At 39.7% G+C, this 27,007-nt stretch overlaps 1 protein-coding gene across 1 annotated transcript in view; it reads left to right on the top strand.

The window, feature by feature from the left end:
- Positions 1 to 25,521, top strand: part of SH3BP5 (SH3 domain binding protein 5) — an 88,151-nt gene extending 62,630 nt beyond the window's left edge. The window contains exons 6-9 of the mRNA XM_063452181.1: positions 6,053 to 6,095; positions 9,871 to 10,087; positions 21,084 to 21,344; positions 23,945 to 25,521. Of these exons, the coding sequence (XP_063308251.1) occupies positions 6,053 to 6,095; positions 9,871 to 10,087; positions 21,084 to 21,344; positions 23,945 to 24,147 (724 nt within the window). The 3' untranslated portion in view covers positions 24,148 to 25,521. The remainder of the gene's footprint in view (positions 1 to 6,052; positions 6,096 to 9,870; positions 10,088 to 21,083; positions 21,345 to 23,944) is intronic.
- The last annotated feature ends 1,486 nt before the right edge of the window (positions 25,522 to 27,007 follow it).

Raw genomic sequence — 27,007 nt, 5'->3', positions numbered from 1 at the left:
CGTAACCGGTATACACACAGAAAAAAAATAAAGATTTTGTTTTAGCCACCCTCCAGTTTACTACCTTCTGGGCGCAGGAGGGTGGCTTCCCTGGGATCCAGTGGGACTGGGCAGCAGCGGGTTTCAGTGGGGCTGGCTGTGACAGATGGGAGTGGGCTGCCGCTGGTCCAGACTTCCCCCTCCTGTCACTCTGTTATTGCTTTCTCCCAACACTGAGGCCGTGCAGGGGAATGGGTGAACGGGTGGTTCTGAGGAATGGGGCGGGCGGCGAGCAGAATTTCATGTTCTGCGTCCTCTATATATCTTAAGTAACTTGGAGTAAAAAAAAACTAAAAAAAAAACCCTCATGAGCACAGACTGTAATTCTAAGATAACTTGAAACCACACTTCTCCCAGAATTGATAGCTCAACATGTGCAGTTGGACTATTCCAAAGATCCTACTTGAGATGTATAGATCATAGACCACCATAGACGTACTGGTTTATAATAAAGCATACAGTATGTAGCTCTTTCACAAAATGTACTCCAAATCTCATCGGCATGCTAAAGGCTGAAGCAAAAGGTGCGGGGAAAAAGTAATGTTCCAGAACATCATCGAACACATGCATTAGTTTGTAAATGTTAAAGCAGTTAAATAGTTGGGCTGTTATCCAGAGGGAATAGATTTTCCAAGGGTAAACAGATGTTAGGCCTGTTTCATTACAAATATGCAGTGCTATCAAATGTACAGCTGGAAATTCTACATTAAAAAAATTTCTCAAGAAAAATTGAGAAATTAATACATAGCGGCTAAAGATGAGCCTCACTTTGTAGGTTGGTGGTGGGATGGGGTAATTCACTAGTTTGTGGATTATAAACTAGTAAGTTACGGTACTTGAAAAATGCAGGTCAAAACAAAGATGGACAATATATACTAAAATATCCAAAAAGTACCTACAGGGCTCTTACTCTATCCCTCCATACATTTTCTTTTTTCATTTACAAGTACACCCCTTCTCGATTTGTCTGCTCTTCAAGTGACCATCCCTTGACCTCACCACGTTTCTAATTCTCAACTACAGGACTTTTCAAGATCCTCACCATTGCTGAGACATGCCCTCCTCCTTCTCATCAGCTTATTTTCTATATTGTCTTCCTGAGTAATCTCCCTCCTTATAAAAGTTAGATTTGGGCACAAATGCGGTTTAGCTCTCCTTAATAAACCAAATGCCTGTTAATCGCTGTGAAGAAAATAGACTAAGTTCGGTATTTTCTCATATGTTCAGGCTTTTCTGCAGTATTTTGTTCAATTGGGATCTATTAGTTCGGTAGTTTAAAACTACCGAACACCAACCACCCTCCTGGCTCATTAACTTCAAAAGAACCGTCTATTAAACGCTCTCTGGGCGGCCGCTGTTCGTATAGCCGAATGCCACGTGGAACAGAAAATGCCGGCCATCTTGTTTGCACGAAAGGAGGCAGCGGGACTTGGTCGTCGAGTGTTTGGAACTAAAATCGAACACTCGACCTCCCGAACCACCGCTGAAACTACCAAACGCCTGCTTCCTTTAGTTGCCGAACAGCCAGGAGAGCGCCATTCGGTAGTTCGGTTCATAGGAACAAGGGGAGCAATCCTAGGAGCCAGGAGGATCCATTTGGGACTTTTATTTGTTTTATGCCTTTTTCTGAATTGACCGATCGCACATGCTGAATTCGTGGAACTGTTTTGGGCAGGAGCTTCGTGTGTGGTTGGTAACTTGTGACTTCCATACTTTTTAAAGTAAAAAACGAACCGATCTGGCTGAAATTTGGATATGTTGGTCCGCCAGATTGGGGCTATCAAGGGATATGTGGGGATACCTTGTGTGGAAAGGAGTGTTCTAATTTCTGGGGAAATTGTGTGCCCTCTGCCTGGAGAGAATTGGGTTATTCCTTAACTTATCTCAATATCTCCCAGGCAGAAAGAGGGCGGGGGTTACTGTAAATCTGTATGTTGATTGGCGATTGTCTTTGTTTACTGTGGGAGGTCCTCTTGCAGGAGGATTTCTCATAAAAGCCAGTGGCATCAATAAACTTCATTCCTGTTACACCCTTCATGAAGTCTAGGCTCATGTTTGGGGAATATTCTACTTGCTGGGGAGAATCATCTTGGAAGCTGCATTCATCTACACTATTCCTCTACCTCCTAACTGCAGTTATAATCACTTATGCTCAGCGATTGGGAAAGGAATAGAAGACCGCAGTACCATAACCACTGCAGGTCTTAACAATCGCTAGACGAACAAATCTATTTTGTTCGATTATTTTGTCCAACGATTAACAGGCATTTTATTTCTTTAGCACAGCTTAACGCTAACAAGTTTAACCAGTTTGGTCTTTCACCTTCAACTCTAACGGGATCTTAACATACATCTAATAATTGTGATTTTTTTTATTTTTGACACTTAACTAGATACCGGCGTTATACCTGACCTGGGCCTTTTTCTTATTTCACCTCGCATTAATTTGTTTTTGTTTTTCTTTCACATTATTTTTATTTTTATTTTTTTATTAGCCGTTTCACTTGTAAGTTTGAGGCTTTCACCTTATTGTATGTTGCTATGTTCTTATAGGGATCAAATGTATGTTTGATTGTTTAACCATTTTTTTTTTTTTTTGAAAGGTAGAATTTGCCTGCAATAATTGATTTTTGCTTAGATGTGATAGGACATGTATCAGTGTGACATGTCATACCCCAGTTGTGTAAAATATTATCTTATCTAGGACAAAAAAAAAAATAGCACTTGAATGCTACCAACAATAAATAAATAAAAATGAAGGATTTACTGACTTGGTCAGGATTGATCTGTTGGAACATGGACCATCAGTCTCCTGAATGCAAATCCACAAAGCATACACAAAGAACCTTTCCATGTGGGTAATGGTAATTTTATTTCTGTTTATATTTGTACATTAAAAAAATAAGGCAAATCTTTTAATATTTTCATTGGTGCATTTAATGCCGGCTTGTATACATTTACTTACTCTGGGAGAAAATTACTTATGTATGTATAAATGTCCTGTATAACCTCTGAAATTGATCAGAGTACAGCAAATCAGTATAAATATAAAATGGTAGACATTTTAATTGTCTGGTTTGGGACAAAAAAAGGGGAGGGGGAGGGGGGTTGTACAACTCCCAAATGTAGTGAAATTTTAAACTGCTTATGGCTTTTTATATGGTTTAATAAGGAGTGTGCCTACAGTTTTGGCATAATTAATTCTCCATAATTCAAAGTACTTTTATTTTTACATTGACATTATTTTAGCATATTTAAGAAATGCAGAACGGGGAACAGAAAGTAACCTGGGAAGGAAATAGTACAGAATTATCACATGCTATCTCAGGTGATATTTATATATCATGAACATAGAAAAACAGAGAATAAAACTATTGCTGAATAAAAACAGAGGGTAACTTTATTAACTTTATTGGGGTGAGTCGTTTAGTGACCCCCATTTCTATGTCTTGGACGACTTCGTCTCTCCATAATTCTCTGTGGCGTGCTATTGTATATGGATTAAATGACTTAGCATGGTATGCTCTGGCTGTACTAGATCAGTCAGGTATACAATATAAATAAAATAAATGAATACATTGTGCAGAAAAAATAATTACTTGGCTACCTGGCTGGGCGAAAAGCATTCATATTATAGTTTCATTTGAATACTGGTGGTAATTGACTTGCAAAATGTTGGCAATTAATATTTATTGAAGAATCCAGATGCTTAAAATCTTTACTCTTCTTTCTTCTCTGCTAATAAGAATTAGAATTTGAGACTGAAAAGGGATTTCCAAATGGTCCTCCCAAATATCAGTCCCTATTGTCAGGGACCTGGAGTGGGAGTCCGGCAGGCAGAGTTAAGGCACCCTTTGCAATTCGGCACAGACCGAGGGGACTCAGGACAGAAATCCCCAAGGCTGTGACACAGTGCACTGGGGCTGAAATAACCAGTGCTTCCTGGAACGCAGTACAGACAAGGGAAATCCAGAAGAGTAGTCGGTAACAGAATCAGAAGTCAGGGTTGGCGGCAATCAGGCGAAAACAGTAGACGAGCAGGGGATCAAAACCAGGAGTCAGATGAACAGCAGTGAAACCAAAGGGAACAGGAAACACGATCTGACAACGAGAACCAGACTTGCGGGGTTTAAATAGGGAGTCTCAACCAATGATCATGGAACCAGGAACAGGTGTGCAAATCCCAGGCAAACAGGCTCAGACTACAGGATACCAAGAACATCTAGAAACAGTCAAAGATGTGTGGAGCCCAATGTAAGGATCCTGACTGGGATGCAGGAAACTCAGGTTCGATCCCAGCCAGACCCAAATACACAATATTGTGCAAAGCACAATGATGATCCTGACACCTATACCCTTAAAGGAGGCTGTTTCACTAGTATAAGGCAACAGATTGCCAGTATTGGAATGTAAGAAAAACTATAATACATTTTTATTGATCCCTCTTGAGAAAAAAAAATAGCAAATAATAATAATAAAAGTGTATATACAATAAAGTGCGCATCTTGGTGCCGAAACGCGCGTTGAGCTGAACTGAGACCACTGGGTATTCTACTTAGAACGTCTACTCTTTTCTCTATATGCAATTGGGAAGGGGATTTCGGCATTCGTCAGAAATTAATCCCCATTCGTAGTCTTGGCTATTATACTAGATTACCTCATACATTAACCACTCAGGAACAAACAGCCAGGCGATTATTAGCAGATAAGCTGTATATATACTTTAGTTGGTGTTATACTAGATCAATCACTAGGACTTCTTCTGCCCATATGTAACATAGTGACTTGGCACGCTGTATATAGACAGGGCTACAATACTAATGTCCAGTGATCGGGACTATGATGTGGTATAGATTGTTTGATATAGAGAGTGTATAGGTGCTTGCACTTAGGTCCGGCCAGACCCATCTGACACTTGGTTTCTCACTATCAGCAGTATCTTTTTTTGAGCTGTAATAAGGAGGATTTTCTTTGAGTATTATAATAGGGGCTGGAATATTGTTATATCGGCTTGTATCCCGGCTATATTACTAGTGAGGCAGCACTGCCGTTTACCTCCCCCAGATACTCTATTTTTCCCTCCGTATGGTCCTTACGTATGTAACTCCTACCCATATTCAGGAAGCAAGTGTGTTATACCCTGTAAGGGCATCAATACCTACACTAGGCAGCACATAATCACCTATTGCCTAGTGAGAGGCATTTTATTGAAGTCATGTCTCTTCAGTAGGTTTAACTTTGACTTCCTCAGATTCACACACAAAGTTATATTGGCCACTGAGACACTGTTGCAAATGAATTACTAGCAACAGTTTATACTAAAATCTCACTTGCTAAAAGTAGGAGCTACTTGGTGTGATGTATATATTGCCTAATTAATAGAACAGTAGACGATTTTTTTATATACACTGTTCACTTTATTGTATATACACTTTTATTATTATTATTATTATTATTATTATTATTTGCTAATTTTTTCCTCAAGAGGGATCAATAAAAATTTATTAGTTTTTCTTATGTTCCAATACTGGCAATTTGTCACCTTATACTAGTGGAACAGCCTCATTTAAGGGTATAGGGACTGATATTTGGGAGGACCATTTGGAAATCCCTTTTCAGTCTTTTTCTTTCTTTTTTATATAAATTTTCTTGGGTTATGCCCTAATACCCTATAACCTACTCCGCTCCAGTGAAGGAGGTTTTCCTTTCTCCTTCACTGTTGCTGTGCTTTTTCTAGAATTTGAATTTGATTTAGAATTCAATTCTCTGCAAATCTCGGACTACTAAATAAACCTTTAGGTCAGGAAATAAATTGTCCGACTTCAAAATGATGGTTATTTGGGAAGTGTAGTTGTACATTCTATAATAACTGTATTTTTCAACCACATTGTAAGGTTTGTGCAATACAGATAATTTGAGAAGTTATCACTCCCTGTTCCTCCTTAATGTCTGGTGTAATCGCTGGTGGCTGTAAGTGATAAACATTAATGTGGTGTGTTTTTTTTTTGCACAGACCGTATTTTGAACTGAAGGCAAAGTATTACTTGCAACTTGAGGTTAGTAAAATCGTAATTTTTTTTTTTGACGTTTAACTGTTCTATTGTACAAATCAAACAAATAGAGGCTTCGCAAAATGTTGCTATGTGCACAAACGAAGTGCTACCAAAATTTATTGGAGGACAAAAAAAATAAACAAACGTTTCGGGTACAACCCTTTTTCAATGCACCATGTCCCTTGAAAAAGGGTTGTATCCGAAACGTATGTTTATTATTTTGTCCTCCAATAAATTTTGGCAGCACTTTGTTTGTGTACATAGCAACATTTCGCGCAGCCTCTATTTGTTTGATTTGTACAGTGGATTGTCACTGTTTGAGCAGCAGTGAGAGGCTTTGCTGCATTTGTGAGTACTGTTTTTTTGCTATATCTGGATTTTTTTTTTTTTTATCCAGTTCCTCATACCTTGGTAACTGTTCTATTGTGTTAATTGTGCACATTTCTAGAATAAATGGTAAATCATTGGGTAAGGTCAAACCTCACAGAGATTTAAAGGGAAAATCCAGATACCTAAAGCACCTTGCTAAAATGTATACATAGCTCCATGCGCACCTGCCAGAAATATCAAGAGATAAAGTCTACATCATCTAGTGTCATCTCTGCTCTTGATCTTATCTTAAAGTTTTCCAAATAAGCCCTTCTAGGAAGTAAAAATATGTTTATTGAATTGACTTGAGTGGAATGTTACCTTGTAAAACCAGTCTTCATGGAACTCCTTATCCACTCATGTTTACTTAGCTTTAATAATGGGTGGAGAATTCCAAATAAACCAGTTCTAGAAAAAACATCAACTGGAAGATGCCATAATTAACACGCTTGGAAAAAGTAATATTTCAAGTTCAGTAATACAGATGAAGGCAGACTCCGCTTTTCCTTCCTTATTCCAGAGCCTGTGGGCTTAGTCACTGGATCGGTCTTCATCAGTTTCAGCAAGTTTTAACTGTGTTGGTGAAATAACATTAGTTTGAGCATAAAGGTTCCACAAGGTTCATAATGCCTTTTCCCAATGACTAGACGACACATAGTCTGGGAGTCAACTGAGGGCTTTATTGAAACATCACCCAATTTATACGGTTATTATTGTACAGGGTTTCTAGAATGGGACAGCAGGGGTTTTAATCATGGGGACTGTGTGGGAAACTGACCATGCAGGGCCATTTCCTAGCATTCCCTGCTGCCCGGGACAATGATGACATCAGCAAGTAAATATAATTGGGTTAACGGTGGTTACAGGAAAATACAGTATTTCACATTAAAATATATAACTTATACAATTTCTTCCAAATTTCCATTATTGACCCCTCAATAGACTGCAGGGATCTGAGGAGGGTACAATCTCACGAATTACCGCTCAGATCCCTGCAGAAATAACCGAATGCCACATGAATTACTCCTTTGAATATACAGATACTGAAAAAGGAGAACTCACGAAGGGTTCCGATCTACCGAAAGAGCGGAACTCCCGAACGCTCCGGAAGTCCAGCAGAGTTTGGAAATCAGGTGGCCGATTTTAGTTCCACGCACTCGACGACCAAACACCGCTGAACTTTTACCGAACAAAGATGGCCGCCGCTACGTGTTTGGCATATGAACGGCGGCCATCCACGAAAACCTATTAACAGCAGTTGAAACAATGCTGCATTCCGTTAATGAGAGACACACGACCGCATTGGTGTGGTCTCTCATTCGGTATTTTATATCGTTTCCCGAACAGGATGGTGGATATTGTTCGGGAACTGATTGCCTGGTTCACAATAAACGATTGCCTAACAATAAACGATACGGCCATTTTAAAAAGTCCCGAACATAGCCCAACGTAATGGAAGTCTTTTTCCATTCTTTTAGTGGCTAGTTTTGCCACATCATGTTCCCTTTCAATATGTTGAATGTTGTCTGTGGCATTCACAAATACAAAATTTTTAAAATATTTAGAAGTTAGGGGGGAAAAAAACTACAGATTTTTATGGTAAAATTGGAACTGTAAGCACATAATCACGATGTCTTATTGTTGTGGTTATGGTGTAGAGTCTTGGAGTGCTGTCACCTTCTGGACTCTATCAAATGCTTTTCTCATTACTATCTCAGTCTGGCTCCTCTTCTGACCCTTGACTTACATAAAAATGGACTTCCACAATCACCTACCCAGTGGATCTTAAAGGGACACTATAGTCACTGCAGCTTATTTAATTTGCTCTGGGGTGTATAGTCCCTTCCGGCTTATTGCAGTAAACACTATATTTTCTGAGAAAATGCAGCGTTTACATAACAGCCTAGGGATACCTCCAGTGGCAACTCCTCAGATGGCTATTGGAGGTGCTTCATGGGGCACTGCTGCACAGTGTGCAGCACATCCATTCAGGTTCTCCACCCTCTGAATGGAGACACTGAACTTTCCTCATAGAGATGCATTGATTCAATTAATCTCTATGAGGAGATACGGATTGGCCAAGGCTGTGTTTAATTTGTGCTAGCTCTGCCCCTGATCAGCCTCCTTAACAATCTTGGCCAATCCAATGCTTTTCTATGGGAAAGCATTGTGATTTGCAGCGATCACCACTTCTGATGATGTCAGCCAAAGAGGTCGATCAGTGGCAGAGCCAGCACTACCAGATTGGAAAAAGATTTTACTATATTTGCAGGGGAAGGGGAGGGGGATCAAGGTGGCTACATGTGTTTTTTAAAAACTATATAGGGTCAGGAATACATGTTTGTTCCTGATCCATTCCTTTAACCCCTTAAGGACCCAACTTCTGGAATAAAAGGGAATCATGACATGTCACACATGCCAAGTGTCCTTAAGGGGTTAAAGGAACACTATACGGTCAGGAATGCAAATGTGTATTCTAAAACCTCTAGTGTTTAAAACACTGTTTATGGGGGGCAGCCCCTATTGTCTTTTTTAATAAATAAAACAAAACCTCACTTCTGTTTCAGTGCTGCACAATCTGCCCGATCTCAGCTAATCCAATGATTCCCTATGCACTGGCCAATCAGCATCTCCTAATAGAGATGCATTGAATCAGTGCATCTATACAGGGAAATTTCATCACCTCCATGCAGAGTGTGGAGATGCTGAATATGCAGCACTGACCCAGGAAGCACCTTTAGTGGCCGTCAGACTGCCTTCTCTGAAATGGTAATGCCTGAAGGGACTGTCTTTACTCACCTGAACAACTACTTAAAACTGTAGTTGTTCTGGTGACTATAGTATACCTTGAAGTTTTTTCACTCTCCATAGACGTTAAGAAAGCTCAGTGTTTATCCATAGACATTGAGGATGTCCATCATTCAATCAGGACTGACTCATACATATAGTTTATGATTGCTTGCTATTGCTTTTGCTCAAATAAATAAGACCATGAATTTAAGAATCTTAGAATAAAGCATTAAATGCAGTTGTTTATTTTGGTGAATGTGGGTCAACATCATCTATCTCTGACTTTAAGGTATTCTACCGCTCTTATAAATCATTTCAAGTTTGAATATAATTCTGAATTAATTTATGATCTTATATAGCCATGTTTCGTGTTTCCAATTCAATTACTAATTGACTAAAGGACGTCCAGTATTCTAGGTGGAGTCTAGCAAATAACAGTAGAAATCATCTTTTCCTATATCGTATCTGACAGTGACACCAACCCAGCATACCACCACGATTTCCCTCAATTTGTAAATCTGCCAAAACAAATTTACATATTTAAGATGCTAAAGTAAAAATGTTCTCACTTTCATGTTAGTCTTTACATTACTTTTGTGTACCATTTTCTTTCCTTTAGCAACTAAAGAAAACTGTAGATGAACTTCAAGCTAAACTATCGCTGGCAAAAGGTGAATACAAAACTGCATTAAAAAATTTAGAAATGATCTCCGACGAGATCCATGAAAGGAGAAGGTCTTCGGCCATGGGCCCCAGAGGACGTGGAGTAGGATCTGAAGGCAATAATTCAGTGGAAGATCTCTCTCTGTGCAAACTGGAATCCGACACTATTTCTAGTAAGTGTATGGACATTTAATGATTGTGAATCATGTACACTGTGTCAATACAGCAGCACATGTTGCTGTTTGGCTTTGTACTTTAAAGAGACATTATAGTCACCAGAACAACTACAGCTTATTGAATTTGTTCTGGTGAGTAAAATCACTACCTTCAGGGTTTTTGCTGTAAACACTGTCTTTTCAGAGAAAATGCAGTGTTTACATTACAGCCTAGTGATAACTTCACTGGCCACTTCTCAGATGGCTGTGAGAGATCCTTCCTGGGTCATGGCTGCCTAAAATGCATCCAAACATTCAGTGTCTCCTCCCTCTGCATGCAGATACTGAACTTTCCTCATAGAGATTAACTGATTCAATTAATCTCTATGAGGAGATGCTGAATGACCAGGGCTGTGTTTGAATCAAAGTGACTCTACCCCTAATCTCCCTCTTTGTCAGTCTCAGCCAATCCTGTGCGGAAGCATTGTGATTGGATCAGGCTACCACATCTGCTGATGTCAGCAGGCAGTGGGCAGGTCTAAAAGAAGCAGGCACAAAATAAGCAGCTGCAGACTTGAATACAAGTAAGATTTTACTATATTTAGGGAGGCATGAGGGGACCAGGGCGGCTAGATGGTGGTTTTAACCCTATAGGGTCAGGAATACATGTTTGTGTTCATGACCCTATAATGCTCCTTTAAGTATTGAATTTGAAACTGAACATAACACGAGGAAGTGGTGCATACTGCCCTCTTTAATTTGAGGGCATTTCTATGCACTAACCTTGACCTGTGTAGGAATAACAGCCATTTACTATGCAAAAAAAAAACGAATTGGCTGCCTGGTTGTTTCGTGGCCTGATGTTTCATCATTAAATTTAGTCTAAAAGTCTTAATTTCAAATTTCAGATCAAATTGTTAAACTGGAAACATTCTCAGAGTCGGCTATACTTTCGGTTCCGCTACTCTGGCCCATTTAAATTCACTTCTAACTTTTGAAAAAAATACAGGTTAAATCTTAAAAGGCTACCTAAATCGACTATCTCAGCAAACAGAGATGTGGATTCAGACACGCCATATGACCATATCATGTTAAGTCCGCTGTGGCGTAGTGGTAGGTGCTGCACTAATTTTAATGTTGTTGACAAAGGAAATAGTGCTAGTGCTAAATGAACGAAAGTGTATTTAATTAATCTGTTAAACCCGTTACTGCGCCACAGATTAAAACTATGACCATAATAATGATGATAAATAGGAAGATGCCCATGAGAGTCTTTAGTCATAGTTATGTTGAATTCCGTTTTAAATGGTGCATTGTCTGGCAGAAGCACACTGATTCTAGCAAAAGGAATAACAGATAACCACTATAGTAGATGGCCAATTCAATGTGTATGCAGTTGTGAGCAGAAATCCCTTTTCAGCTTTTAAGGAGATCTACAGCATTTTCTTGGATATTGACAGAAATATTAACGACTATTATAATTAAAAAATTGGATCAGCACAGCTTTAAATTGTTTACCAAAAACCAACAACTAAAATAATTGGATCACTTGTAATATTTGTGGATCTTTTATTTATATATATATATAATTTTCTATTTATTTTTTATTATAGTGTATAGATGTATTGTAAATGTTTTAATCTAAATTTAATTTATTATACATAGAGAAAATAAATGTTTGGATCCCCAAAGTAAAACTTCCACCGCACAAATTCTATACTGTGACCCTGTTTGATGTTCTTTATCTTATTCTATGTCTCCTTCTGAGATCCACATTCCAACACCCCTCTCTCCTGGTACAATGTTCATAGTTTCTAAAAGCTCTGTCTGGAGTGTGTTATGGCTCTACAGCAATTGTACGTATCAAACTGCTTTAAATATATGTTTATTATTCGTGTGAAAAATGCCTATATTCTTATAGGCTCATGGGATGATATATATATATATGTGTGTGTGTGTGTAGGTCATACTTGGTTGCCTCAAGTTTGATAGTGATATCCTGGACTCCTGGCACGCCACTTAGAATAATCTACCCTATGGCATTTTCAAATGTCAGAAGATATGTCCTTCTGATTATTTAACTTTTTTTAAAAATAAAATTTAAAACACTGGTGTAACTTGCAGTGCTTGAGACTTTGCTTTATGTGAGATATTAAGTATTATTTTTAGTTTTTTTTAATAGAACACCAGCAACAAGTCACCCTGTCCTTATCACCTGGTTGACTTTGGTTATTTGTTTCTTGGAATGTAACGCTCCGTCATTTGAGAACTCTGTGTTCCCTTTTGTGTGCTATAGTTTTATGACATAACAAAGCTACAGTCTCCAAAAATTAATGTTTACACTGTAACCATTTTAATGTGAAATGGTCTAGAAACACAATCTAGAAATTGCCCGAGTACCAGTTAAATTGAATGGGATTTTATTCTGACAACTTTTTATAAAACTGTGTTTTAAAGACCTAAGGCCGATGATGTTCCTTATGTAATACCAACAATCCCTAGTAAGCCTGCATGCTGTTTAATTGTGAAGAAAATGCAGGTGACGGCGGCCTTCTCCGGCCCAGGCCGTGACCTGCCATATCATTTCAGATGGCTTGGATAACGCATTACCCCCCAAGCCAGTCATTTAGTGATCATTGTGCATCTGTGCAGGATTTCCAGAAATAGACAGTCTGTATGCATTAGGCACTTGTAATGTGTCATCATTATTTTGTTTCTAGAAAAAAGAAGCCTATATAATAATGTTTTACATTGGTGTAAGGACGAAATAGGCTAAAGGAATTATGAAATAATATTATGTATAAAGGTATATGATAGGAATGTTATATTTTTAATTAAAATGGCTTTTATATGAAATGGCACAATGTGTATATATGTAAGAATTAAAGAGTCTTGTCTGATGTGCTTTTTAATTATACAAGACAAAAAGCAGTGCTTTTTAGAGTGATGCTGCCTAATAACCGTGAATTTAAACACATGACTTAGTGAAGGCAAAGCAGTATTCTGATTGGCTGACTATTTTCAGCCATTTGGAACACAGGTGGAATGCAAACCCAGGTCACTGACCAGAAAGTCTTTTGATGACGATACACTCATAACTACCCCACACCCTGTGTGTAGTAAAATTTATCAAAAACAGAGAATGAGAACTCTGAGAATGGACAAAAGCTTGGAGAAACTCAATAGTTTGCCCTTTGGTAAATCCCAGCTCAGGTATCAAAATATTTTTGACCACTTGTGCCATTACAGAAAGCACTAATTCCAAGGCATAACAGACTGACCCCCACCCATAATAGCAGTCCAGACGCGAAATGCTGGCAAGTTCTCTCTGCACGAGAGATACAGCCACACCGGGCGATTGTTTTGGAATTCTTTGTTCCTGTAAGTCTACATTTTACCACCTTGCTGACGAGGCCCAATCAAAGTACACACAGGGATGTTCCATTGCTTTTGAATAGATTGAAACATATCTTATCTTTTATATAAAATGAAATCCTAAAAATAAATATTGCTTTCTTTTAGATGAATGGAGTGTGATACAAGGTAAATTAGTTGAGAAGAAAGGGGGGATTTGGTGGAGCATACATTACATTTATTCCAAGTTTTGTATTGAATAATCAGACTAAAGGAATGGTTATTCATGTCAGGATTATAGTTGATCCAGCACACAGAATAGTATCACACCTAGGACTAAGGATAACGTCTAACCGGACCTTACAATGGCCGGACTTAACGTACCTGAGAATAGTCAAAATACTTGCCGAGGTCAGGGACACAGAATGAGACACCGTGATGAGGAAAGCCAGAAGTCAAGGATACCAGAAATAAGGGAAGTCAAAACTAAGCCAAAGTCAAATACCAGAAAAACGCAATCCTTAACACTCTCTCGGATAACCAGCTAGTGGAAACCACAACAGGGCACAGACAAAGTGGTAATTTGGGTTTAAATAACCCTCCTTAGGCTGTAATTGGCTGTCTCTGACCTCTGACCCCAAAACCTGTGTGCGCGTCCATGACGTGACGTCAAACACACGTTGGCGCCATCTTTGATGTGGGCGAAGGTAAGTTTCCTATAAAAATCCCAACCACAGCGGCCAGCGTTCCTAAGAACATCTCACCCGCTGGGGTCCGGAACGGAGGGAGACTGGGCAGCTGCCCGCCGGGACCAAGGCAAGTCAGAAATATCTCTGTCGGCGTGGCTGCTTAGTTTTTGTGCAGCCACGCCGGCAGAGGACCAGGGAGCCGTGACAATTCAAGGCTGAGTTTTGATTACTATAGATTTTATTTCTCAATGTGTAGATAATTATTGTTTACACTGAACGTTTATTGTGCTATTGTAGCCACGGTGAGATGCACCTTTTTGTTAGAGATCCTAATTATCTACCCCTCTATCAGTTACCTGATTGTTTTTGTCAGTGTGTGTTGTGTTTCAGTAAGCAGTGTAATGGTATTTTGCTGTGAGGAAGATATAACTGTCATGAAGTTCTGAAAAGGCGTGCTGACCATTAGTAAAGTCCCAAAACATTTTGATGTCTGCTAAGGCTGCGTGCTTATAGTTACTGATGTTAGATTAGCACCTTGAAAAAAAAAAAAATTGTTGTGTATGTCATTAATCCTGAAAGATCAGAGAACTGAAACCCAGTACTGACATTCTGTATGGGATTTTCAAAACATATTTTACATTTTTTCTGTGCGGTACATGTCCTCTTTCTTCTATTGTTCAGACATAAATGTATGTTCCTTTTTTTACAGTTTAGATGTTGTTTCTGCTATACAGTAAATCAGAATTATTTTTCTGTTTTTAAATAGTAAATTAATCTACTTATATAACCATGATAAATGCTAGATAAAACACAATGAAACTCCACCTGCAGTTGTGCAAAATTACAGAACTGCCGCAGCAATGTACTTTAACTTTCCACTGAAAGAGATCTTGAGGATGCAGTTATTATATAAGGAGTAGTAAAGAACAATCTGGACCAAGTGCATAACAGAATTGATAGAACAATTAGGCACATACTGCTTAGGGACAATGCAGATCTCGACATTGTAATGTTGACATTGTAAAGGAATTTGAAATGGTACCTGTGACAAACGCTCCTTCCCATGTACCTTTGCCACGGACTCCTGGAGGAATGTTGAAGCTGGCCTCCTGCCCACCGACTATGGTCCAGGTCTGGGACACCATTTGGAGTTACCCTGCCCAGTCGCCATTAGTAGCTTGCCCTGGGTGCCCCTTGTTTGGCACTTTCCCTTCATGCGAATGGAACCAAACGCTGGCTATCTGGCGGACGTTCGCATGAACCAAACCCACGAATAGTCCTCAGTGGTACTTGGCCGCTATGGAACTAATTTCGGCATGAATACTTTATGGGTTCCCAGTCACCTCATGCGAATGTTATGGAACTGATATAAATAGGCAAGGAGTAGTGTACCAGTAGGGACTGGGATAAATATAGTGTGCTCTGATAAGAGTGCCAGCTAACTACAGGATAGAACCGTGATATAGCTTCCAGACTAGGAGCAAAGGAAAAGAAAAGAAAATAATAATAATAAAACATTATTTTTTTATTAGGTATAATAAAAATTGGGTTCTCGTGTACATAGAGTGAAACAAACAGGTGTTAGATAAAACCCAACCAGTTATGTTGTAACGTGAATTGCTGCTATTGCTGCAGAGTAAATCTCGAAATATCAACTAGCCTATTCTACTATAATAATAGGCTGCCTCATGTGGTTTTATAAGTAATAGCAATATATATTAATGATCCGTTGTGAACTGGAAGACGTAAAGAAAAGAAAATTAAAAATATGAGGGGCAAAATAATAAGGCAGATCCCCAATTAGACCGAAGTAATATAGCCCAATCTAAACCTGTAAAATTATATTGCCAATTGGTAAATGTGGGAATGGTGCTATCTGAGCAGAATGATGAAGAATACTCCGATCTTACTAGCTTTGGTGATGACAATAAGAACCCTGCCGTGGCAGAGCCAGTGTATATCACGATTATCACTCTGGAAATCTAGTATTTGGAAATGATTTATCCGTAATTTCGAAATTGGTGCCAAGCTTGCTAGCTATCCATTTCCAGAAGAGAAAGGAGAAAGGGTAATACTGTGTAAATTGTTATGAAATGATCTACTGTTGCGGTAACAACTTCTATTAACTCCATAAATATCGGGTTGATAGGACAGTGCTCCCGTGCCTTGAGGGGCACTTAAATAAATTCCCACATTCAGCTACCTCAGCTACCAAACTAAACCACTTCCCTCCCATGCCTTCGAGGGCACCTATTGCTAGTCCCGCTGAAACTATTGTGCCATGATCCTTATAGAATATAGCGTGATCGCTAGGTGGGTAAGTGAAAAAATAATAAAAGCATAAGCGCGGTGGCAAGTCTGTGTGCTAACACGAGATCATCAGAGTAGCACTACAAGGACCCCTTGACGCACGTTTTTCGCCCGACCTGGCTCGTCAGACGGGACATGTTATGGAACTGTTTTCGACATGAGGTGACCGTGTGGTTCCTGGACAACTTGGTTCGCGCTTTTTGGAGGAAAGGTGCCTGAGACCAAGTGGAATAAAAGCTACCTAAAAGCCAGGCGGAGCACCCTGTATTGCAGTCGCATGAGCTCCCGAAAGTTGACCGGTAAAAGCACCCAACACCCTGGAACTTTTTGGGGCATAAAACCACGTGTGCAGACAGTCAGAACTTTAACACAGTGGCGTTTCTCATGCACTGCATGGATCTGAGCGCTATTTGCAGAACTTGCGCGCTGAGATTAAGTATTTTTGTGGATGTATTATTTGTGGGGTTATTTTATGTTTTTATTATGTTTTGGGGTACTTTTATGGTTTTATATTTTTGTGTTTGACTCTGTTCCTGGGAGATAATTAGCTTACCAGTCTTTAACGCAGTTATCTCCCAGGCCCAGAGATTCCTGGGAGGGACTTTTGTTAAAGGACCACTATAGTGCCAGGAGAACAAACTCGTTTTCCTAGCACTATAGTGCCCTGAGGGTGCCCCCACCCTCATGCCCCCCTCCCGCTGGGCTGAAGTTGGAGGAAGGGGTTAAACACTTACCTTTCTCCAGCGCTGGGGACTCTCATCCCTCTACGGCTGAATGCGCATGCGCGGCAAGAGCATTCTCAATGCTTTCCTATGGACACTGGTGTCTTCTCAGTGTGAAAATCACAGTGAGAAGCGCCTCTAGCAGCTGTCAATGAGACAGCCACTAGAGGCTGGATTAACCCATATGTAAACATAGGGTTAACACTAGATGGACCTGGCACCCAGACCACTTTATTAAGCTATAGTGGTCCTTTAAATACAATGGAGACCCCCTGCTGGAGTCTGTGCATAAAATGCCGAGCTTGGCTCATTAAAATCAATTGTACTCCCAGAACTATGTGTCGTCTAGTTACTGGGAGGGGAAAGAGCTAATGACTACGGCACCTTGTTGCAGCTCGTGCAGAATTCAGCGAGGAAAGTCCTTGTAAAGACTAGAGCTTCCAGGACTGTGTATCATCCAGTCCCTGGGAGGAAGTAGAACAAGTCCCCTATCCTGCTCCAGGACGGAGAGGCTCCAGGAAGACCCTAGTCAAGCCACGGCACTAGGGTAGAAGTGCTGAGGTTTTCCCCTGTTCTAGTTAGGAATCGGTCCTTGGCGGAGGTACCATGCCGGGGTACAGGGAGCTCTGCTGCAGTACCAAAAGCCAAGTTATAGGTTAAATTTAGTGGTTTATTCAATTCTGTATTTGTGACAGTTTTTCTTTAAATGTGCCTGCGCATCAGTAGCATATCTCCCTGCTTTGACATGCTTGTGTTACTTAGAACATGGAAGTGCTGCAAAGGTAAGTGTAGTTATATTCTAAACTGCTGCACTAACCAAAAAACTATTTCTACTAGAGCAGCACCTTTTAGTAGTACCGTGCCAAAAACAAAATCTTGGTGCTGGCCCTATTTTTATGAGGTGTGTATGTTGCCATATTGTGCTTGTGTTATTGGTGCTGCAGTTTCTTTGTAATATTGTATTTGTATGTATGTGAGCTGTTATATTGTAGATGTTAATGTGTAGTTTGTGGTATTGTGTATGATACCTATGAATGTGGGCTGTGTATAGGGGCAGCTTGTGGAATTGTGTGTCTGGATGATATGTCACATTGTGTGTTTGGTGTGTGCATGTTTGGTGCTGCTTGAGGTATTGCTTGTGAGGGGCAGCTTGTGGGGTTGTGTTGTGTGTACGTTGTTGTGTTTGTGTGTGGGGGGACAGGGGGCGGTTTGCATATGGGGGAGGTTTTGCTTCCTGCTCTGTGTATGTCTAGCAGAGTGGGTGGCTTCCTGGGGTCCCGTGGGGACTGAGATGGCCAGGTACAGATCAAGGGCAGGAACTGTGGTGCCTGCTCTTCTCAAGTGTGGATTCCTGTTCACAAGTGCTGGGGGGAAGTGATCTGTTGCTGACCACTGTACTAGAAGGTCAACCAGTCTACATTCTTCATAGGGTTGTCATTCATGATTTAAATTATAGACCTCTTTTCAGCTATACAAATGCATACTTCAGGGCTGTGTGTTTAAAAATGGAATCCTAAAGTATTTTAGGGGGGGGGAAGGCATGTCTACTTTTGGTCATAGGTACCAATCTCTAGAAATCATACTGTCTAATGACACACTATATTAGATCACTCTGCCTGTCAGGATTTTCCTCATGAAAACATTATGTATTTGGTTGCCATCATGTGAAATTGATGCTTTGTTTAAAAATGCCCTGTGCAAGCAAAGCATACTCACTTTGTTTTCTTTTTCTTATAAAGAAAACTAAATTTAATATATCTTTTTTTATATTTGCTAATAAAAGCCAAAAATCTGTTTCTGTATAAAAAAGAAAACCACTAGAAGAGGAATTGAGATATTTGTGGTGAGCATGTGGTTGGTAGGGTACTCATCATTTATACCAGGAGGCTCTGTTTGAAAACTACAACCCTTTTAATTTCCATGGGCCCTTGGCACACAGTTTGCATTAAGAGCAATGGCTTGAGTGAGGAAATGGAAATTGAGGTCTGCAAGGCTGGAAAGTCCCAAGGTTCTGGGTGATGTGAGGTGGGTGTATTGGTGCTTCCTGTCGTGCACAGCTAGGTCGTTGCTGAGAAAAAAGGTATTTGCATCTTAAATGTATACATCTGTATCGTGTATTTTGAGGCAAGATACCTCCAGTTCCAATGAGAAATCTTAACATTCAAAAAGTGCGTGCCACACTTTGCTTTTTTTATTTTCATGAATTAGACACCAAATGTCATCATGTATAATGTATCATTATTGTAAATGGCTGTAAACCAGGCTATCGTAGACCTAGTGTCAAGCTGTGCATGCCACAGCGATATTGATTTTCTCTTGACTGCTCAAAATACTATAACCCCAATTGGCTCCCTGCAGACAGTTTGCACGCTATCACATTATATAAAGCGAGCCTCCTATTACCTATGATTAGTCTGCAAACTGCTGCCATATTCCTGCCATTTTAGATAACACAAGCAGCTAGGAATGGCCCTCCGTTAAATGGCTAATAGTGATGGAAGACATGCAGGAAAACTACCTGAAGACAACCGGAGATCTTCCTATTCCCTTTGTTTTCTGGTTTCCCTTTGATGTGCGTGAATGTACCACTACCTCAAATGCCTCCAGAGAGGAATAAAGGATGTGTCATTGTAACCCTGTTTAAAGAGAAACAAGCTGTGTATCATAAATAATCTCAATAAGAACATTGAAAAACAGGAAGAAATGGAAATAGAAATATTTTACTAATGTTTTCTTAAATTCAATGAGGAATCCGATGCTCTGACATACAGGTCCTGTAAGAATATACGCTCCTTATGGGGTTATTTACTAAACTGTGAATATGGTGACTAATTTAATGGTAAATTCCTGACATTTTATGATGTTTGTCCAAAAAGAAACTATGTTTCTATCCAGGAAAGGTTAAAGGATCTTAACATGTATAGCATGGAGGAAAGACGAGACAGGGGGGATATGATAGAAACATTTAAATACATAAAGGGAATCAACACAGTAAAGGAGGAGACTATATTTAAAAGAAGAAAAACTACCACAACAAGAGGACATAGTCTTAAATTAGAGGGACAAAGGTTTAAAAATAATATCAGGAAGTATTACTTTACTGAGAGGGTAGTGGATGCATGGAATAGCCTTCCAGCTGAAGTGGTAGAGGTTAACACAGTAAAGGAGTTTAAGCATGCGTGGGATAGGCATAAGGCTATCCTAACTATAAGATAAGGCCAGGGACTAATGAAAGTATTTAGAAAACTGGGCAGACTAGATGGGCCGAATGGTTCTTATCTGCCGTCACATTCTATGTTTCTATGTTTCTAAATTGTTTTATCCATTATGGATGAAAAGAAAGTCATTTGCTCATTGATGGACAGTAGCCTTCTGTAGACTAAGTGATGTTAACATAGACTAAGTGATATTAAGAGGTGCATTGATGCAATGCACCTCTATGAGGAGATGCTGATTGGTGCAGTGCAGCGTTTTGCCGCGCATGTGCAATAACTTCCCAATGGCTTTCCTATGGGTAAGCATTGGATTTGCTAAGATCATCAAGATTGATAATCTCCGCCATGGAGGCGGAGCAAGGTAGGGTGAGCCGCGGCAAGACCGGCGTTGGAGAAAAGATGAGTGTCATCACCTTTTTTTACTACAAAGAGAGGAAGACTGGGGGCCTCAATAGTTTATTTTTTTTATTTGTTACTTTCTGTACCTGATACTATAGTGTTTAATATCTGTATATATTTTTGTTTAGCTAAAACCCCACTCCCTATACACCAGTGGTAGGCAGCCTCTGTCACCCTAGAAGTAGTGCACTACATCTCCCATAATGCATCTGGAGTGCCGAAGTTTGCATAACGGTGCATATGTTACCAATGAAATGAAATTAGGATAGAGCCAAAGTGCAGTACATCTGAAGCTATGATAACTGTATGTTTCTTTTTATTGCAGTGACCTCTGAAGTGTTTGATGATGACAACCTCAACAGCATGATTTCTGAAGAGGACTCTGAGACACAGTCGCTTTCTAGTTTCAGTTCAGGTCCAACCAGCCCCTCGGAGATCCCCAGCCCATTCCCCTCTGCACCTCGTCCTGGCAGCCTGGATTTATCAAGCCCCTTGTCTCTTTCTGATTTTGGACTAATATCACCTGTCCTTGGCCCTCGCAGTGAGTGCAGCGGGGCATCCTCACCGGAGTGTGATATGGAAAGAGGTATGTAGAATGTGTGTGTAAAATTTGTAGTGAAAGTAGAAATTGTTTATTTACTTTGTGATATATGTAATAGGATGATACCTCCTTAACACCAACTACACAAGTCTTGATTATAAGTCAAAAGTTTGTGCACATCAAAAAAAAGTTAACTTATATTTTAAATTAATTTATTCAGTGCTTTAACCCCTTAAGGACCAAACTTCTGGAATATAAGGGAATCATGACATGTCACACGTCATGTGTCCTTAAGGGGTTAAAGGAACACTCTATTAAAAAATGTTTTTGTTTGTTTGTTTTTTCTTTCTGCATGCTTTCCTTAAGGGAATATGGGGGGGGGGGGGGGGGAGAAACACCATGCAAAAGCTGCAGACCTGCTGTCTGCAGACTGTGCAAGCCCTCTACTATTCCCCCAGCACATACTTTCAGTATGTACCTGGGAATTGACCAATCAGGGGGTTCATGTTGAAGCCTCTGTGCTGGAGTTGTGAGCATGTGCGCATGCATTTGCAGCTTCCCAACGTTTTTTAATTCACTTGTAGCAGAGATCATTTAGAAGGAAGACCAGTGCGGCTCTGTGGAGCTAATGGAAGCAGAAGGATACTGGACTGTTTGGCATCAAGTTATAAATGCGTAAATAAGGAGTCCCAAATTAAAAAAACAAAAATGACCCGACGCAAGACACATAAAATACTTCGGCAAGCTGGAGTGTTCCTTTAAACAAAGGTTGACACTTAATTTTGCCTTTTAGCATGGACACAAACCTCACTCACAGTGAGCAAAGCAGACTGCAGCCAGAATGTCTAGTTGTATTTCAGTTGTAAACTGTGATATGACCTTTGGACATATTGCCTACATATGTGAAATAATCATTTGTGCATGAACCTTTTTGTAAATCTTTTTTTCGTGCATAAGCGTACAAAGCATCCTGCATTGCCACAACAGCAAATGCAATAATATCAGAAAAAACAATAAAACGTATAACAGAGATAGCAGTATGCGTCACATGAAACAGCACGATTTTTAACCCCTTAAGGACCAAACTTCTGTAATAAAAGGGAATCATGACGTCACACATGTCATGTGTCCTTAAGGGGTTAATGTAAAGGTTACAGTAGCTTCCGGTAAACACGCCTATGTTTTCTAGAATAGTAAGGCATTTAATAATGAGATAACTACTAGTCATGTTAATAGTTAATAGGCTTTGTATAATTAAGGAGTACTCATAGACTTTTAATATGCCTACATTAGCAAAACAGAATATTGGCATTCAAATGAACATGCAAAGGAAAATAATAGTTAACTAGCACTGTTAGACCACTGAGACAAAAGGTGCATTAAGAGGAGGTTAGTTACCACCATGGAGACAGGAGCTCAATGCCTGGATAGTAGGCTGGTACAATTAAATGAAAGGACAGTCATCCGAAACCCTGACTGGGCAGTGCCTGTGAAGGCCTGTGGTTTCCGCTCAAGAGATCAGTTTGACGGCACCTCTCCAGCCCTGGGTATGTTGTAGAGCCAAACACCTCGCAACTACGGACCCCGGGTACTCAGAGTCTAAGCCCTTCAATTGTGGGATCCTTGTGGGCCCTAAAGTGATGTCTGGCAGGTTGCCGCTTGTGGTGCCTAACGGCTCTTCGCCTGTGTGGGTGGTGTAATGGGGTTAGACCCCAAGTGGCTCCCAGGGAGGCATCGTTGAGGAGAGCTATATTCTACAGGGAAATATTTGCCAGGAAGGGGCCCCCTGGTATCTCTCTGCAGTGCACTGCTACCTGTAAAGGAACCGGAATCCTCCGCGCTCAGTCGCTTAGCCAACTTGGCCCAGAATTGTTCGAAAATAGCATCCAGCTTAGTAAGGGTTCGGGCATGAGTGCTTACAGATTTGGAGCTTTGTGGCAACGGATCCTGTACAGAGCAGACGTGAGCAGCATCCATTTTGCATAGCTTAGTTGCAGGCCCGCATTGGGCTGGTGAGGCCTTCTCCTTCAAGAGGAATTTAGCAAACAAGCCCAGCGGGGACTGGGATAACCCCACAGGAGTACAGGGCTCTTGTTGAAATCAAGTGAGGCCTGTGCAGACCAGGCTTGGGATCCGTTGTCAATTGGCAAGCCGCACAAGCAGGTCGAAAGCTGGTACCCGTAGATAGATGTGCCCACAGGAATCCACACACAGGCCAGCAGTGGTGGATGACAAAATAGGGTGCCAGTAGGTAAGTTAGTCGCTGTAATAGCTAGTTTGCAGAGGAGCCGATGCAATCTGCTGCCATCCAGCTTGACGGTCACGCGCTGCCTCGTGCATGAACTTTTTACTTATATCACTTTACTTTATACCAGCAAATTCTAATTTATTTGATAAGATTTACACCAAGATATATAAATATATATTTTTTATTACACAAGTCAACATTATACACAACACCAAAAATATAAGTATGGTTAATTCCTGTCCGGGGGTGAAAAGCAACATAAATAAATAATCTGAAACCCTGGTAAAGATTTGTGTGTTCTTATATAGATGCTTACTATACGAATATACTAAATATATGCAAAAATAAATTCTCTTCTATACTTATGTCTTTTTCTGTATGTTTTGCATTTGTACAGGGAATAGAGCAGAAGGATCAGAAAACAAAGCCCAAGACAGAATAAACAATAACAGCAACACGACTAATAATATCAGGAAGTCCACGGTATTCTGTGCGCTGGACAACAAGATGAAACAGCTATCTTTATACCATGCAAAGCCAGAGAATGATCCTGGCACAGGCAGGCAGGTGGTGTCAATGGTTTTGTCTAATAAAGTGTGAGCCACTTGGCATATGACAGAGGAGACTATCTTGGCCAACAATCTTTGCTCACCACACACCGAGTGTGCCGCTGCTGGGATCTGGATGAATTTGAGCTGGAGATACATAGCATGAGACGGTGTGATAAAGTACAGGTGGCTTTTCTAGAGGGCAGTCACTCTGCTTTTTCCTGTCCCGATTTACTGTATGCTCTTGGGATATTTTGGGGGGGGAGGGGGATGAAGTGCAGAATAGCCATCATCAAAGCAATAAATTGCTGCAAAGCCCAAGCAATCTGTGCCAAATGGATTAATGGATATGACTTCTCCTATGAACATTTGTAGCAAGGATTGTTTTTGTTCTTCATGTTTTTGCTGTGGAGGTTTCCATTATTGTTCTGACAGACAAATAGTGTTCCTCTCTGTTCGGATGTCAAGATGGGAATAGAGATTGCATTGACATTTTAGCGATTGGATTGATTTCTGATATGGCACTAGAACATGTAATGATGCAATTTGGACAAGCACTTTTACAACGGTCTTTAAAATCTCATCATGGATGTGGGAGTCAAGGACATATGTATGCACATAATTAAAAGATATTCAAAGATCTCAACGCAACCCAAAACATACTATACATTTTATTTCAGTCAAGACATCTATCCACCTATACAGCAGGTTATCATACATTTAACTTAGACATATAAGGAGAGAGTAAATTAATTTCTTCAATTATTGAAATTTGTTTCCTGTACTGCCAACTTGATATAGCTGTCAACTGAACCTGATGTTTCCATGTATACAAATAGCCTGACAGCCATTACAGACATACCTGTTCATGTCAAAATAAAAAGTAGTTTTTTTTCACATTAACCACTCACTAACTCATCGTACGCCTTACATTATGCGTCTTCCAAACCTATTGACCTTACTCTGTCTAACTGGTATTTGTATTTATGCTGTATAACCGTGTACCCCATATATCGCATTGGGGAAATTCTTCATTCCTACAGTACATTCTCAGAGAGAATGTTACATTGCCCGCTCTGGAAAAATTAGATGGTGTAGATTGTAGACAAAAATGGTGGACATGCTTCAAACATGAAACGTTATGCATTCTTCACAAAAAATATATAAAATCCTTTAAAATCAACTGAACTGATAAGACAAGTGTTTCAAGTTTTGGAGCTACATGATTGAACGTGGAAGCGGTTAAAAGAGAACGATGGACCTAAAGTAGACTACGAAATGGTCATGTGTTGAATATTTTAAATTATGTAATCCTGAGATTGTGTCCTTTTTTTCATGTCTTGTAGAACAGACGAAAGTAGGACTGAATTCTACCGTGTGCCATTTGCAATGTTTACAGCTTCTTTCACTACAAAATTATTTTTTTGTCCGAGTCAATAAGCTAAGGATAGTAATCCGAAATAATGATCATTAGTAAATGTCCAGTACTAGTTGCAAAGTTGGGGTGAAGTACATTTGATGCCTACCCCTAGATGCACCAAATTCCAATAGCCAAATCCTTGAAATGCTACATTTGACTTGTAGTTCTAGTTTTGTAGCTGAAATAGGTTAGATGATACGGATTGGATGTTAGCTGTTCATAGTGCATGGTCCAATGGGGTTTCTGGGAGGAGAACACTAGACAATGATGCTGTTAGAGACAGTGGAGTCGCTTCTAGTTTGTAGTAATAATATTATCTAGTCTCATTTTCTATGTTGTTTTCAATGTACCACTTTCTTAGGACAATTTAGTATTACTGAAATGTGATTATTCTCATCACTGCTGTCTTTGTTTTGTGTAAAGTCTAAGCAACAGCTTGTATGTTTCTGTAGAAAAATGATGCATATTAAAGGGTATTAAATGCAAACAAAACTGCTTTCCAATTCATTGTTTTTCTGTGAGCTGTAACTTCCATATACCTTCCTTCCTTTTGTGTGAAAATTGTTAAAGGTGAAAGATAGTCAAGATTTCAGAGTAGCTTTTGTTTTGTCACTTACATACTCTAGTACAGGGGTAGGCAACCTTTGGCACTACATCCCCCATAATGCTCTTACACCCATAATGCTGAAAAAGCATCATGGGAGGTGTAGTCCAAAACATCTGTAGTGCCGAAGGTTGTCTATGCCTGGTCTAGTACATTATCGTACATTGTATATGTACCATCGTAACATATATTTTCCCCACACCCTGTTTTTTGTCTTTGTATTATCAGCAAATCCAGATTTGTTTTCTCAGAAATGTATTGTTGAAGATTCAAACACAGCGTGGGATAAATGTTAAAAAAAAATACATAACAATGAGTGAATGGGAAATATATAGGTTAGGAATTTAACTATTTCTTTTAGTTAATGAGAATTTACCATTATTTTCACTCAAAATGCTGTAAATGTTACATTAAAAGGAATCAATTGCCTTTATTTCTTGCACTTCATTTTTATTTCCCCATCTCAAAGCAAACTCTCGTTCAGGAAACCTTCAGCACTTTAGATGTTTTGGACTAAATCTCCCCTGATGCTTTGCCACCATTACGTCTGTAAGAGCATTGTGGATGATGTAGTCCACAACATCTCAAGTGTTGCTCTATTCCTTGACCTCATTTCACTTAGGCCCCAACTTATAGCTCCGAAGATTTCCTCTAAGCATTAGTAGTAAGATGTAATGGGAGCATGGTGTAAGAATAAAAACAATGACCGTGATTAAGAGACATGTTCCCTGGTGTGTGTATATATATATATACTTTCAAATATCCCTCAAAACTATAAAGAATATTTTTTTTTCTTCATGTTTGCTGTTCTGATGAAATTTAGTAATTTGTAAATTCTCGTCTAGTGAAAACCCATACATTGCTAACGTTTAATACAGCTGTATCACT

Source organism: Pelobates fuscus, chromosome 4, assembly GCF_036172605.1.
Source record: "Pelobates fuscus isolate aPelFus1 chromosome 4, aPelFus1.pri, whole genome shotgun sequence".
Lineage (NCBI taxonomy): Eukaryota > Metazoa > Chordata > Amphibia > Anura > Pelobatidae > Pelobates > Pelobates fuscus.
Note: the sequence above shows the minus strand (reverse complement) of the source record. Positions and strands in the feature narration are given on the sequence as shown.